The sequence below is a fragment of the Chinchilla lanigera genome, unplaced genomic scaffold (genome assembly GCF_000276665.1).
Source record: "Chinchilla lanigera isolate Chin_1 unplaced genomic scaffold, ChiLan1.0 scaffold00013, whole genome shotgun sequence".
Classification (NCBI taxonomy): domain Eukaryota; kingdom Metazoa; phylum Chordata; class Mammalia; order Rodentia; family Chinchillidae; genus Chinchilla; species Chinchilla lanigera.
The window spans coordinates 14013977-14029600 of NW_004955414.1; the positions used below are offsets into that span (position 1 = coordinate 14013977).

At 40.9% G+C, this 15624-nt stretch overlaps 1 protein-coding gene and 1 long non-coding RNA gene across 3 annotated transcripts in view; one reads left to right on the top strand and one right to left on the bottom strand.

Annotated features, from left to right (window-relative positions):
• Ints4 (integrator complex subunit 4) overlaps window positions 1-15624 on the top strand; it is a 118819-nt gene that overhangs the window by 79147 nt on the left and 24048 nt on the right. For both annotated transcript variants that reach the window (XM_005379824.2, XM_005379825.2), the window contains exons 14-16: window positions 3269-3402; window positions 5625-5782; window positions 14327-14420. In XM_005379824.2, the coding sequence (XP_005379881.1) occupies window positions 3269-3402; window positions 5625-5782; window positions 14327-14420 (386 nt within the window). The remainder of the gene's footprint in view (window positions 1-3268; window positions 3403-5624; window positions 5783-14326; window positions 14421-15624) is intronic.
• LOC106148012 lies at window positions 6517-11354 on the bottom strand. Its single transcript, XR_001233103.1, has 3 exons — window positions 11174-11354; window positions 7880-7912; window positions 6517-6556 (listed from the first exon to the last, which is right to left on the bottom strand). It is a non-coding gene; the product is annotated as an uncharacterized LOC106148012 (long non-coding RNA).

Genomic DNA, 15624 nt, shown 5'->3' on the forward strand with positions numbered 1-15624 from the left:
CACACACTGTAGATTCAGCCCCCTCTGAAAAAGCCCCACCTGGGACTGCATAAGGCTTTGAGGGGACCTAGACACAAGTCATAACACAAGATCTTATTGAGTTGCCCAGGCTGGGCTTGAATATGTGCTCCTCGTGTCTTAGTCTCTGTATGTGCCACTGTACCTGGCTTATTTTTATTTTTGAGACAGGGTCTTGCTAAATTGTCGAGGTTGGACTTGAGTTTGCAGTTTTCCTGTCCTAGCCTGGGACTGTAGGCATTTCTTCTTGAATGCCTAGGATTGCAGGCAGGTTATGTCACACCCAGCTCATTAAATGTTTTCTAAATTTTGTTGTGGATCTCCCAAACAGACTTGGAAGGAGGATTTTATTTTCCCCTTTGGTACTGGTAATGGTTCTCAGTGAGCTATATCCCCAGCCCTTTTAAAAGTTTGAGACGGTCTTGCTGAGTTGCTAAATTGCCCAAGCTGGGCCAAACTTGGAATTTGCCTGCCTCAGCCTCTGAGTGTTTGGATTATAGGCATGTGCTACTATGCCCAGTTTCAAGGCACATACTTTGCAGTTTACAAATGAGGAAACTGAGGTTCTTAGAGTTTGACTTTTAAAAAAGCAGAGCTTGGATTTAGAGCCAGAAACTTCTGATTTTCAAGCCTGTTCCCTTTTCCCATGTCTTACACTGTTTTTAATTTGATCTGCAGCCTGAGGGAGGTGAGGCCTTCAGCTCACAGGCATGATTACTCTGCCTCTGTACAAGCTCAGTGGGATTGAGAGCATTGTGTAGCATGCTGTGGACTTGATTGTTTTCTCGTGATGGGAGTACGTTTACAGCAGTATGTCCACATCTTCCCAGGGCTCCTTTTGCTTCGGACAGCTCCTCCGTGAGGCTTCGGGATATTTATTGAAACACAGGTGTCAGCCAAATAACTGGCTGTTGTGTGAAGATGACTGTCATGTCCCATTTGTTTCCTTTCACATTGTGAAAGCTCTGTGTAATGGGTGTACTGATGCCAAATTCTGAGTGTTTACTTACAAAAATACATGTTACAACTCGTACTTCTAAAGTACAGTATGCTATACCTGCTGTTTGAAATTGAGCTCATCAGAGAGGGACTTGTGGGAGTATGTCTTATTATTACTAATCTCCGAAGACATTCTGAAGTTCTGTGAGATCTGGAAGTCCTGTCACACTAAAAAATTTAAAACATTTTTTAAGTCTTCTTTTGGTATTGGTAAGATACTTTCCTGGGTACTTGGAGGATTGTATTGTTTATTAATTGTATTTGGCTATATGTCCCAGAAATTGCTCCCAAGTGTACCTTAAAGAAATTAAAATTTTAATTTCTGTCCAGTGCAAGAGAAGTTTGGAGATAAGCATTTCAGCGCTGCTCAAAGTTTTTTTATTTTTTATTTTTTTGAGACAGGATCTCACTGTGTAGTGCAGGCTGGTCTTAAATTCGTTTATGTAGCACAGGCTGGCCTCAAACTCGCAATGATCCTCCTGCCTCTGCCTCTTGAGTGCTGGGATTACAGGGGTGCACCACCATGCCCAGCTTGCTCCACATTATCCTTTTAATCCTCTGTTCTGCTGTTTCTGGTTTTTTTTGAAACAAGAATCTCTCTATGTTGCTCAGGCAGGGCTCAAACCCCTAGTGTGAAGCGGCTTCCTTCCCCAGCCCTCTGAGTTGTGGGGGCTGTGGGTGTGCACCTCCGCCGCTGCCGTGCTACCGTTTCTAGCTGTCTAAGATTCTGAATCTAGGCAGAAAGGTAGAGGATAATTGGAATAAAATCAGTGTTCCACCTGGGGAAAGGACAGGGTGGATTTTAGGAGTGTGCATTTCAGGCTTTGTCATAGGGAAGTGAAGTGTGGATGTATATTTATCTTTTAATTAAGTTAATATATTTAGAAAGAAAATTCAAAATTGTAAAAGGAAGAAACTTCATATTTAAAGCCTAAAACCCTATGAAGCAAAAAAAAAAAAAAATTTTTTTTTAAAGGCAGTTTGGCTGTCCCTGTTGCCCAGGCTGGTCTTGAACTCCTGGGCTCAGCCTCCTGTGCTGCTGGGATTCTGGTGTTTGCCCCAGCATCTGGGGGTAATCTATTAATATTTTTATGTATTTCTTTTTTTAAAAAAAGCTTGTGATCAAAACTTTGCTGTTTTGTTAAACAGTTTATTTCATCAGTAAATATTTGATAACTGTTATCATCACCGCTATATGTTATATGGCCCACTTGTACTCACAATAAAAAAAGTTTATGGTACGATATTGTAAATTCTTTATAAATGTTATTATTATTATTGTATTTATTTTTGGTTTTAACTTTTGGTGGTTCAGAGGGTCAAACCTGGGACCTTGTGCATGCTAAGCACATTCTGTACTTTGAGCTAAATCTCAAACCTAAATATTACTTGAATTTTTTTCTCTTACATTTATGTTTTTGAGGAGGGTCCCACTCTGCCTTCTAGGCTGGCTTTGAACTTGGCTGTGTGGCCCAGCCTGGCCTCATGATCCTGCTACCTCAACCTCCCAAGTGTTAGGACTATAGGTGTGCACTACTATGTCCAGTAAAATATCATTTTAATGATTGTGTGATATTCTATGAAGAGGGTAAAATACGAGTAAACAAGTCTTTTTAGACATCAGATTACTGCTGATTATCTACAATTGTAAATGATTTTATGATATTAGGTTATTTAATTAGACTACTTTTTTCCTTTTTGAGAACAGGGTCTCACTGTGTGGTTCAGGTTGGTCTTGAACTCACTGTGTAGCACAGACTGGCCTTGAACTCACAGCAATCCTCCTGCCTCCGCCTCCAAGTGCTGGAATTACAGGCATGTGCCACCATGCCCAGTTTACTTAGACTGTTTTTTGATGTGGAATTAGTCAACTTTTATAATGGCTGGAACCACATTATTATCCAATGGGATTATGCAAATACTTTAGTAGGCAGTATACTGAGAATTTATATTTGTTAGTATTCTCAGTAGTATCTGGCATTAATTTTAAAAACCTTTGATAAACTGGGTGTGGTGGTGCTGGGATGTAGCTCAGTGCGGAAGTCCTAGGTTGAATCCCAATACTGTGAAACAAAATAAACCTTTGGTAATTGAGGCTGTGAGTGGGATGGCAGAATGTATTTTCTTATATAAATTTGCATTTCTTTGATTATTAGGAAATCAGAGTCCCTTAATGGGAATTTGGGGAGTGGAAGTGGGGGCGGCCAAGCTCAATCTTTATGCTTCCCAGTTTACTTAACCCATTCACCAGACATTGCAGTTTTGGTTCTTATTTTCAATGCTGCTAAAACCTGTCCGACAATGCCGGCATTGTTCTCAGACCACACCTTCAGGCACTATGCCTACCTCCGAGACAGTCTTTCTCATCTTGTTCCTGCTTTGAGGGTATGTGGGCAACATCTGTTGTCCTTGCCTTTGGGTTTTTTGATCTTCAATGCTCTGTGCTTATTAAATAGCAAAACCCAGACTGCATATTCTCTGGAAACTGATTTATTCATTCTTTCTCTCTTTAGTTCTCTCTCAGCCATTCATTTGTAGTTTTTCTCCTGTACCCTTTATTTTGGGGAGGGGGCACGACTGGGGATTGAACTCCGGGCCTAACACATGCTAGAAAAGCATTGTACCACAGAGTGACACCCCCACACCTTTTCATTTGTTTTGGTCAGGTAGGCAGTAAGTTGCCCAGGCTGGCCTTGAAATTTCTGTCTTCCTGCTTCAGTGCCCCAAGTAGCTGAGATTACAGGTATGTGCCACCACACCTGGCTGAAGACAAGGTTGAATTTCTTTTTCTTTTTTTCTCCTTTTTTTGTGGTGCTGGGGGTGTAACCCAGCCTTTGTGCATGCCTGGCAAGTGCTGTACCACTGAGCCACAGCCTTCCTTACCCCCACTTGTTCTCCGCAGCCCTTCCCTGCAGTACTGGGCACTGAACGCTGAGGTGCTTACCCCTGAGGTAAACCCCCAGCTCTTTTCTGTTTTATTTTGAGACAGGCTTGCTGGGTTGCCCAAGCAGGACTCAAACTTGTGATCCTCTTGCCTTGGCCTCCCTCAGTGCTGGGATTACAGGTGTGTGCCACTGGCCCAGCCCTCCTTTATAGTTTAAGAAAACTCAGTTTTTTACTGTCTGTGCTTTTTCACTTTCACTTCTTTTTTCTTTTCCTTCCCTCCCATTCTCTTCTCTCTCTCTCTCTTTCATTCTCCTGTCTCTCTCTTTCTCTCTCTCTCTTTCTCTGTGTCCTTTCTTCCTTCTTTCTTTTCCTTTTTGCAACATGGTCTTGTTAAGTTGCTGCCCCAGCTGGTCACTGAATAGACTATAATTATAGTAATAACAGATACTTAGGAATGCTGTGTTCTGGGCATTCCTCTAAGTCATTTGTATTAACTCATCCCTACTTTGGTAACCGCATACGATTTTAGTTACAATAATATATGTGTAGTTAGAAGGTTTAAACTTTATAGAGGATACAAAATGAAAAGTGGAATCTCTGCTCTCTTCCACTCCTCATTCTTTTTTTTTTTTTTTTCTTTTGTGGTACTGGTGACCAAACTCAGGACCTTCACACTGAACTAATACCCAGCCCTTTTATTAATAGTTTGAGACAAAGTCTTGCTGAGTTGGCCAGGCTGAGCTTGCAGTTTGAATCCTTCTGCCTCAGAATCCCAGAGTGTTGGGAATTGAGGCATGTGTGACCACACCCAGCTTTTATCCCTTTCTTGAAAGATAACTTTTTTTAATTGTAGGATAAGAAATTTATTTATTTTTGTCTTTTTGAGACAGGGTCTCACTATGCGGTTCAGGCTGGTCTTGAACTCCCTTTGTAGCCCAGGCTGGCCTTGAACTTGCAGCGATCCTCCTGCCTCAGCTTCCCAAGTGCTGGGATTACAGGTGTGTGCCACCATGCCCAGCCTAAGAATTATGTTTATATAAAAATTTTTTTTCTACTTATGGGCGCTTGGACCCAGGGAGCACTGAGCTACAGTCCACCCCTTTTCATTTGGTTTTGATATAGGTTCTGGGTAAGTTTCTCAGACTGGCCTCAGACTTGTGAACCTCTTGCTTCAGCTCCAAGGAGTATGACTTACAGGCATGTGCCACCTCACCTGGTTCATATGCAGAGTTTTTATAGCATGTGAACTTATTTGGAATAAGTCATCACTCTTTTATGAAGTGCAAGATAAAAGTTGAAATATAAATACAGCAGCTGGGTGTGGTGGTGCATGGCTGTTATATTAGCACTCGGCAGGCTGAGGCCGAAGGTTTGCTGTGAGTTAAGGCTGGTCTGGGCTACGTACTGAGACCCTGTCAGGAAGAAAAAAGATTAATTTTTATTCTCATTCTATGGTTAGCAACAGAATAGTATTACAGCTTTTTTTGTTTTTGGCAGCTGTGGCTGTGCTGAGACCATGTTTGCATTCTCACATGCTCTGTCCCTTCTCACTCCACTCTGCCTTGCCTCCCCACTGTAGTTGAGGAGAGGAGAAAGGTTATTTACAGGCCCCCGTCATGGGGTACGATGTTGGGGGTTTTACAGTTTTCCTGTTTTTTCTGTGTTATCATAAGATGGGTCCCAGAATTGAATGGCACTGTCATCCCACTATATTTGCTTAGTTACCAGGGAGAAAACTAGTGTCATCTGCCGTCTCCCCCAACATCGTACCCCATGAGGATCCATCCCAGCAGTTCCTGCAGCAGAGCCTTGAAAGAGTATACAGTCTTCAGCACCTGGACCCACAGGGAGCCCAGGAACTGCTAGAGTTCACCATCAGGTAAGACGGTTTCTGCCTTCTCAGGTAAGTCAAGAGGTCATTATGCTTAGTCTGATTGCTTTGTATTCCGATATTGATTATTAGGCTTTACCTTCTGACTCTGTTGGCGTGTACTCTCATGTAGTTTTATGGTGTTTGTATTTTTTTTTTCTATTGTGATTTGAGCTTATTTTTTGAAAATGTTGTTTGTGCTGGGCATGGTGGATTGCTAGTTGGAGCCCAGCCTGGGTTACACCTGTAATCCAGCTCTGTGGGAGGCTGAGGCAGGAGGATTGCAAGTTGGAGCCCAGCCTGGGTAGCTTAGCTCACATTGACCTTGAATTTGTGATCCTCCTTCCTTGCCCTTCTGGATAGCTGGGATTACAGGTGTTCACCACCATGCCCCGTCTAGGCCGATTCTTTTTTAAATTTTCGTTATCCTTGAGATTAAACCCAGGGCCTTGTGCATGCCAGGCAAGTATATCTCTGAGCTGCATCCCCAAACTATATCCAGGAACAGTCTTTGTCTCCATCTTCTGCATTAAGCAACTTCTTTTTTTTTTTTGCAAACTTCTAACCGTCCAAAACCTTAACTATCTCCTCTGTGTTTTTTTTTTTTTTTTTTTTTTTTTTGTCTTTTTGAGACGGGATCTCGCTATGCAGTTCAGGCTGGCCTTGAGCTCACTTTGTAGCCCAGGCTGGTATCGAACTTGCAAAGATCTTCCTGCCTCAGCCTCCCGAGTGCTGGGATTATAGGCGTGCTCCACCACACCTGGCTCCCCTCTATATTCTTGCCTGTGGGAAAAAGAAAAGGAGGGCATCATTGCCACCTTTACCTCCTTTTAAAGATACCTCCCCAAAGTTGCACACTCTAGTGGTTCTACTTGCACCCCATAACTGGAGTTTAAGTCAAACGGCCATGTCTAGCCTCAGGAAGCTAGGAAATGCAGTCTTTATTTTTTATGACTCATGCCTAGTTAGCCTTTGACAACTCTATTCCTGGGGAAGAAGGGGAGAAAAGGAATTGAGGAGTAACCAACAGGGTCTGTGCGCCTGTTGTAATAGCGGTTACTGTGCTCTGTCAGACCGTATTAAAATAGCCTGAATGATGAAAACAGTTGAAACCGTTTGCCTTTAATAAAAGCAGCATTGTTTGCTCTTACAGCAGCAGAGTTGAGTAGCTGCTGCAGAGACGGTATGCTTGCAAAGCCTAAATATTTCCTTTCTGACCTTCTATAGAAAGCTTGCTAACCTTGCTGCGTGCTATGGGTAGTGCATGCTACATAAGCCGAGGTCTCAGACCTTTCTATGACTTTTCTGAAGTGATTTCTCAATCACAGTTTGTTCTCTTCTTCACAATAGTGTTTAATTTTGGAGGCTCCTAAATGAGGTTGTTGGCCCTTAGCTCAGGAACATAAGCTGTACTTCCTGAATCACCCATCTAAATGTACATTCAAGTTTCGCTGTTGGCAGTTGTATTGTGTTGGCACTAAAACAAGTACAAAATGTATAAAAGGAAGCTAATTTGATCGTTAGCTGCAGAGCTGGCTGTTAGTAGGTGCTCAGTAAACACTTGCTGGTGTCAGTTGCTTTCGTGCTGCTGTCTCTAATGAGGTAGTAGTGCTGCTGGGCTTCGGCTGGCAAAACCGCTATTACAATGCAGTGGCAAGGCCTGGCTAGTCTTCCTAGCCTGAGTGTATTCTTAGGAGTGTGATCAGTATGATGAAAAACCTAGAAAGGAAACCTGATAGAGCAGTAGCTATTGAGGGCCTACTGTGCTTTACAAATATTACTTCAAATATGAAGCAATTTGTAGAAAGTGGCAAAAACTGGGTTTGCATCTAGCTTTGTCTGACTGTAAAATTGATACTTTGTGATAAGCAACAGTGAAAGTCATTCCTGAATCAAGTGAAGATTAGATCAGATCATCTCTGGGGTGCTTCATAAATTACTGTTTCTGTAGTTGTTGGAAAGTAATATATTAGGTGCAGTTCCATGCAGAACATTGTCTGATTATGACCAGGCCGTGTATTTGTTAGTGTTTGTGTAAAACCTACTTCAAATATTCATTGCCCTTCATTGTCGTCCAAGTAGCCATTTAACCCAACCAAGTCTTACCAATGCAGAGTCTTCCATCCTTCAGTAAGGGCTCTGGAAAAGAACGTTTGGTTTGGTTTTGTTTCTGGAACTTGACATAACTGCATTGCCTTCTCTACTGTAGCCTGGATATTTTTTAGAGGCTCTGTAAATATTTGTTGAATGCTGTCATTTTCATAGCTTAACCAGTATTGAACTTTTTTCTTTTTTTTGGTACCAGGAATCAAACTCAGGACCTTGCACTTGCCAGGCCGGCACTGTGCCGCTGAGCTATCTCCCTGGCAGGGGTGAACTTTTAAGACTTATGGATGGCAGTTTCTTCTGAGCATACTTCATCTCTAGCTGTATAGATTTGATGTTTTATAAGGCTCTACTTTTTTCTCATTGCTGAGACAAAATACCCAACACCCAAACTTAAGGAAGGGAAGGTTTATTTAGCTCACAGTTTTTGGAGGTTGCAGTCCATAATATCCCCACTTCTGTCTTAGCTATTAAATTCTCATGTCATGGCAGCCGAGAAGCAGAGAGAAAGAAGGAGCCAGGGAAGAGGTATCCCCTTCTAGGTCACTGCCTCTTATGACCAGACCCTACTTCCTAACAGCAATTTAGTTATAGCACTCCCATGATTCAGTAACCTTTCAGAAGCCCCACCTATGAGTGCATGAGGTTGGGGTGGGGAACGTCTAGATATAAAGCATAACAAATAGTAAACAGTTCAGGCTTCTTATAGCCTAGTGAGAGAGATAGGTAGGAAAACAGGAAACACAGAATTGTGTGTATGTGCCACAGTACAGTAAGCCTGGGGCTTTTCAGAAGCATAGAGGGGGCACCTCATCCTTTAGATTGTAAGTGATGACTTGAAGAATGGTAGCCAAGTAAAGAAGGGAGAAGAGTTTATGAAGGATGGGGAATACCAAAGGCCTGGACTAGAACATCGGGCTTTCTAGCCTTCCATTGGGTTAATAATTTGTACGAAGTAAAACATGTAGCACTGTATAATGCGATTTGAAATCCAAAGGACTAGTTCAAGTCTTAGTTTTATTAAGTCCTCTTGGGTCATCAACTCTCATTTGTACGCTAATGGTGCTGTGTAGCTACATTGTAGGACTGTTGTGTGGTTTCTTGTAAGGATACACGTGAGAGCAGTTTGAGAATAGCAGTTGTGTAGGTACTCGTTGGACACTTGAAAATTTAAATCTGTGCTTCTTCTAATACAGTGGCCATGCTCTTACTATTTGCAGGTAAATCCAATCCAAATTATAAAACTGTAAGCATGTTTTACATTCACTGAGAGTGAGGGGATTGTCATTTAAGAAATCCTGTAGTCATCTCTCTGCTTTTTCACAGAATAATGATTGATCTCTGATTTCTCAGAATTTAGATTTTTGTGTAAGTCTGTGCTGTTACTGGAAATATACATTGTTGTTTCAGGAACTATATCACTTTAGAATTGATTGATAACAGTTATAATTTTATAGTGAAATAGTTCATTTTAGTCTGAAACAGATGGAACTTCATTTATCCGGGATCAGTAGAAATACACTTTTTCTCTTTGGGAATTCTTTCATATACCACCCCTAAACAATGGGGTTTCATGGGTGAATCTGTTAAAATCTTCCCTTTGCTGTGCAACTGTTACTGTTTTTAAAGAATACTACCTGTTTTGTAGTCTGGGCACTAGTCTACTAATTGAGGAGTAGAAATACTTGATTGTAATCTATAGTCATCCAGGTGCAGGGGTGAAGATAGGTTTTTTTGGGTTTTTTTTGGTTGTTGTTTTGTTTTTCTGGTACCAGGGATCAAACTCATGACCTTGTGCTTGCCGGGCAGGTGCTGTGCCGCTGAGCTAAATCCCCAGCCCAGAAGATAGGTTTTGAAGAGTCACTAGGACTTCGATTGTATTTTGCGCTTTCTAATATTCCTTGTTCTAGCAGGCTACTAAGGGCCATTAGTTGTGACTTTGATGTGGAGAGCCTGGAAGAGGTTGAAAGAAATGTGCAGCCATAAGCGTTTGGTTCATACATCCAGAGTCTTTCTTGGCTGTCTGTAGCAGTGAGTTAAGAAATGAACTATTGTGTAAATTAACAATCAGCTTATTGTGTAAATTTAAAAAAAAAAAAATCACCATATATAAACTTGTTTACTTCTGATATTTTAGAAATACTATTTATTGACATCAGGGATTAAAAATCACTAAAGTGAGTGTTTCTGTGAAGGTCTCTTTTGTGTTGCCAGATCACATCCCTAGAAATGTTTTGCTGTATTTGGCTTTGAGTCAGATTTATCTCATGTGCATTTGAGCTATTTTGTAAATAAACAGAAAGTTTGACAGCAAATAAATGAGATATAATATGGTATGTGTTTAAAAAAAGACTTGAGTCAAGGCAGACTTAGGCTCATGTCCTGTTTTTGCTGTTTATTAATTCTGTGACCTTGAGCAAACCACTTAAATACTGCTCTTTAATTTCATGCTCAGTGAGTGGGATTAATTGCAGTTCATATTGTAAGGTTTAAATGAGCTCAAGAAAAGAAACACCTAGCATAGTACAGTGCACATGGAAGGTGCTCTTCGTACCCTTCTCGCTGAAGAGTTCATTGTCTTTTGATGGATGTCTAGACTGAGGCTTCCCGAGGATGGTGGGCATAAAAAAGGTACAGAGAAGAAACACTGGGACACAGAGGATCTTCGCCAGGGCTAGCAAGTTGCCATTTTTCTTTGCATAGTAGTTCAGATTTCCCACACCTAATTGGGTTAGGTTGCATCTGGATTTTGTGAAGCTAACTGTTGTTGCAATCTAGGGGCAGTAGAATAACCTAACACCTAGAAACAGTTAATGCATTACCAGCAGGTCAGTGTTCTCTATAATTGTAACAGAAGGCAGAATCTTCTTGAAGAGGAAATGCCTCAGAAATAGAATGGTTCCTGGGTGTTTCTTGCAAGAGTGGTAAGGGAAAAGTGGAAGGGGAAACCAGCTGGTCACCAAAATTGCACTTCACAGGTGTGATTAGCTCATCCAGGTTATGGCTTTTCATTGTGCTGGGCTCCCATGCCTGAGCAGGCTGTCCTGGACCAACTCAAGACTGTCCAACTCAAAAGAGATGTCTGTATACCATAGACACTGATTTCTTCAGTGAGACTGGGGATAATTCACCTTGTGTCCCTTTGCAGGGCATCTTCTTTCTGGGGTCAAGTTCCCTAATTATTATGAAGTTGCCCACTCAGCGTGAGGTTAGATAGAGTGGCTTAATCCAGTGGAATCTTTGTGCGTAGGTTACTGTGAAACCTGAATATTATGCCTGTAACAATCAACTTACCCACTGACTCAGACCTTGAGGTTTCTGGCAGTTGCTGTTTCTATGTAGAATTTTGATGTTGCTGCAAAAAAGAACGAGCCTATGATGGATTATTAGGTAACACACAACTACCCTACTCCTTGCCAAAAAGAAAAAAAAAATGGAATGAACAAAAGCAAACCACCGGGTGTAGTGGCGCACGCCTGTAATCCTAGCACTCGGGAGGCTGAGGCAGGAGGATTGTTGAGAGTTCAAGGCCAGCCTGGGCTACAAAGTGAATTCAAGGCCAGCCTGAACTGCATAGTAAGACCCTGTCTCAAAAAAAAAAAAGAAGCAAACCAGTATTTTTTGTTAATACACAGCATATCTAGAAGAATTAAAAAGAAACTTGTCATAGTGGTTTTCTCTGTGAACATGTACAAGGTAGGAGGATGAAAGGCACAGGTATAGGAAGGGGTACTAAGGGAGTTGTGTAAGCTGTAGGGTCTTTTAAATTCTAGGCCTAGATCTGCATTATGTATTAAAAAACTAAATGTTTTAAATCACCAATAATCTCAGCTCCCAGCACTGTTTTGTGTGCTACTTTCTAATTTCTTGTCCACAGGTAGTTTTTTTTTGTTTTTTGAGATGGGAATCTTACTGTGTTGTTCACACTCAGCAAAATACAGTTGCAGTCATTGTGTCTATACTTATATCCAGTTAGGATGTTTCAGATTCCAGATAAGAGAAAACCTTATCTAAAACTAGATTACACTGGCTATTTTTTTTTTTTTTTTTTTTTTGAGACAGGGTCTTATCGTTCAGTTTAAGATGGCCTTGAACTGACTTTCTAGCCCAGGCTGGCTTCAAACTCACTGTGATCTTCCTGCCTCAGCCTCCCGAGTACTGGGATTGCAGGCATATACCACCATGTCCAGCATTACAGTGGCTATTTATATCCTGTTATGATCTAAATGTTTATGTCCTCCCAAAATTTGTATGTTGAGTTCTAACCCCCAAGGTCATGTTAATAGGAAATAAGCCCTTTGAGATGTAACTGAGTCATGAGGATAAAGCCCTCATGAATGAGAGTAGTTCCTATGACAGAGGCCTACAGGAACTTGTTCATTCTTTTCACTATATGAAGACAAAGCTAGAGAAGCTATTGTCTCTGAGGAAGCCAGCCTTCACCAGACACCAAATCTCCAGGCACTTTGATCGTGGACTTCCTAGTCCCCAGAACTGTGAGAAATAGTTTTTTATTGTGTATAAGGTACTGAGTCTATGGTATTTTGCTATAGCAGCCCCAGTGGACTTAGATTTTTCCTTACATGACCAGAGATTGAAGACATGGTATGACCCAGCTTATTTATAGCATTGTGAACCCACTGTCTGTCTCTTTGGATTAGTCTTGTCCTAAGCATTGGCTTTATCCTTTAATTTAATTCTTATTCAGTTATAGTGTGGCCAGCAGGGGCAGTGGAGCCATGAGTGTTCTTCCCTAGTCTAGTAAGAGACAGACAAAGGAGAGAGGCAAACCAGTGTTTTCCAGCATGGACTGTAAGGCCTTCCATTGGACCGGTAAGGCCAACTTAGGCCACATCACCAGAGGGATATACATTCATTAGCCTTGTTGGATCAGGCTCTACCTGGAATTGAGTCTGGAGACATGTTTCTTTGAACAGAATAGGGTTCAGTTAGTAATGAAGAAATTGGAAGTGGCTAACTCACTAGGCAACCAACAGTGTCCACTGCGGTACCTTTGAAAAAATATTTTTTCTTTTCTTTTTTGGTGGCATTGGGGAGTGAACCCAGGACCTTCACACTGAACTACACCCTCAGCCTTTAAAATTTTTCATTTAATTAATTAATTAACTTTACACTTTTTTTTTGGGTACTGGGAATGGAACTCAGGACCTTGCACTTGCCAGGGAGCAGGTGCTGTGCTGCTGAGCTACATCCCCAGCCTCAACTTTAGATTTTTGAGATAGTGTCTTACTGTGCAGTTCAGACTGGCTTTAAACTCATTATAGTCGCCCAGGCTGGTCTTGAACTCATGGGTATCCTTCTGCTTCAGCTTCCTAACTGCTGGGATTACAGGTACGGACTACCATGTATGGTGAATTTTTTTTATTTTGAGACAGTGTCATTAAGTTGTTAAATTGTCCAGGCTGGGCTCAAACTTAGAATCTTGCCTTACCCTCCCAGAGTGCTGGGATCACAGGCGTGTGCCACCATGCTTGGCTGAAAATACTGCTTTCTGATAGGAAAAACTCGGTTGTATGGCATAGTTGGGAGAAGGCACTGAGCAGCACTGCACTGTCATTATCTAGAAAACCATTTCACACTGTGTTTTCTCCAGTGTCTATTTGTTCCTCAGTTGAGATCATATACCTTACCTTTTAATTTGTATTTTAGTAACTGCAGTATAGTGTATTGACTGAATCTACCATAATTTATTTAGCAGTTCCTCTACTATTGCATATTTAAGGAGATACTGAGGTGTTTTTTTCTTTTTGGTGGTGGTATTCGGGATTGACCCCCAGGCCTTTCCACTGAGCTACAATTGCAGTCCATTAAACATAATTTTTAAATTTAACTAAAATGTTTTTATTATTTTATGGAAAAAAAAATATTTCATAACAAAATAGGGGAGTAACAATAGTTAATACATTGCATATTGTTATCTTCAAAATAGAGTACAAGATGTGGGCATAAAAAATTCTCCAAATGATATTAGCACAAACTTTTCTTTTCAAAGTGGTCTTGCTAAGTCACTTAGTTGCCCAGGCTGGGCTCAAACTTGTGATCCTCCTGCCTCGACCTCTCAGAGTGCTAGGATTACAGGCCTGTGACACCAGTCATGGTTTACACAACAGTGACTGTTATGGGGCTTAAAGCAGTTCATTTCTGTTGAATACTTCCCTTAGGATCACTCCTCAGCATAAAACTTCAGATGAAAGTTTTTTACTATGTATGTAGCTTTATAACAGTGTTCCTTTCCGGAAGAGTATCAGCTTACACCACTGTCAAAGTGTGATGAACCAACTGAATTATAACCACTCCAGTATTTAGTGTGGTCAGTAAAACCTATGACCAGTTTGCAGGGCATAAAATGGTAAAATGGTTTTGACTTCATCTTCATGTTGACATTATCCTTACCTCGTGTTTGGCTTGGGGTTTTATTTAATGTAGGGATCTGCAAAGACTTGGAGAACTTCAGTCTGAATTGGCAGGAGTAGCTGACTTCTCCGCCACCTATCTTCGCTGTCAACTGCTTCTCATCAAGGTTGGTTTATATCCACTATCTCTATTTTTATGATACTTGGAATACACTTTACTGATCCAGTCGTGTTTCAGTTCACTGTGGAAAAACTTACTGTTCTGGGTAACCACTTAATAATGGAGAAATTATATACTCTGTAATGTGTTTGTTTTTTTTTTGGGGGGGTTTTTCTCCGGTACCGGGAACCGAACTCACGACCTTGCACTTGCCAGGCAGGCGCTTTTGCCACTGAGCTAAATCCCCAGCCCCTATACTCTGTAATGTGATTGTATTTGTCTCTAATTAAAGTAACATTAACTCTTAGGAATTTGTAAGTTTTAAGAGAATAATTTCATAATTATATAATTAGAGCAGATTGAACAATCATTGTTACTAGAATTCCAAGGATATTATTTTACTTTTTAAATAATTAAGTTTATTGGCACATTTTATTGTTTTGTTTTGTTTTGTTTTGTTTTTTTGGTTTTTCTCCGGTACCAGGAACCGAACTCATGACCTTGCGCTTGCCATGCAGGCGCTTTTGCCGCTGAGCTAAATCCCCAGCCCCTTATTGGCACATTTTAGATATACCTAATGATTGCATTGAGAATTTGTACCTGTACATGGTATAACTTGATGCTTTTTTCCCCTTCTCCTACCCTCCCCCAACCTCTCTTCCCCGCCTTATTTACAAAAGTTTTGTTTGCATTTTTTCCTTATCTCTCTTTTTCTTTTCCCTTTTTCCTATCCCCCTCCCCCCTCCCTTGTTCCCCTTCCCATTTGAACATTTTCTTCTTATTTCACAATACCTATTGTACATTTTGGTCCATATTTACACTTTCAGTTTCTCACACCAGAGAAACAATGCAATATTTACACATTTGTGTTTGATTTATTTCACTTAAGAGTATGGTCTCAAGGTGCATCCATTTACCTAGAAATGTCTCATGTTTATCCTTCGTTACGGCTGAAAAGTACTCCATTGTATAAAAATTCCACATCTTCTTTATCCATTCATTGGTTGATGGACATTTGGACTGTTTCCAAGATTTAGCTATTACAAATTGTGCCACTATAAACGTGGGTGTGTCTATATCATTGTGGTATGATGCTTTTAATTCTTTTGGGAAGATACTAAGAAGGGGAATAGATGGTTGAATGGAACTTCTAGTTTTAGTTTTTTGAAGAATCTCCACAGTGATTTATTACACAGTGGTTGCACCAGTCT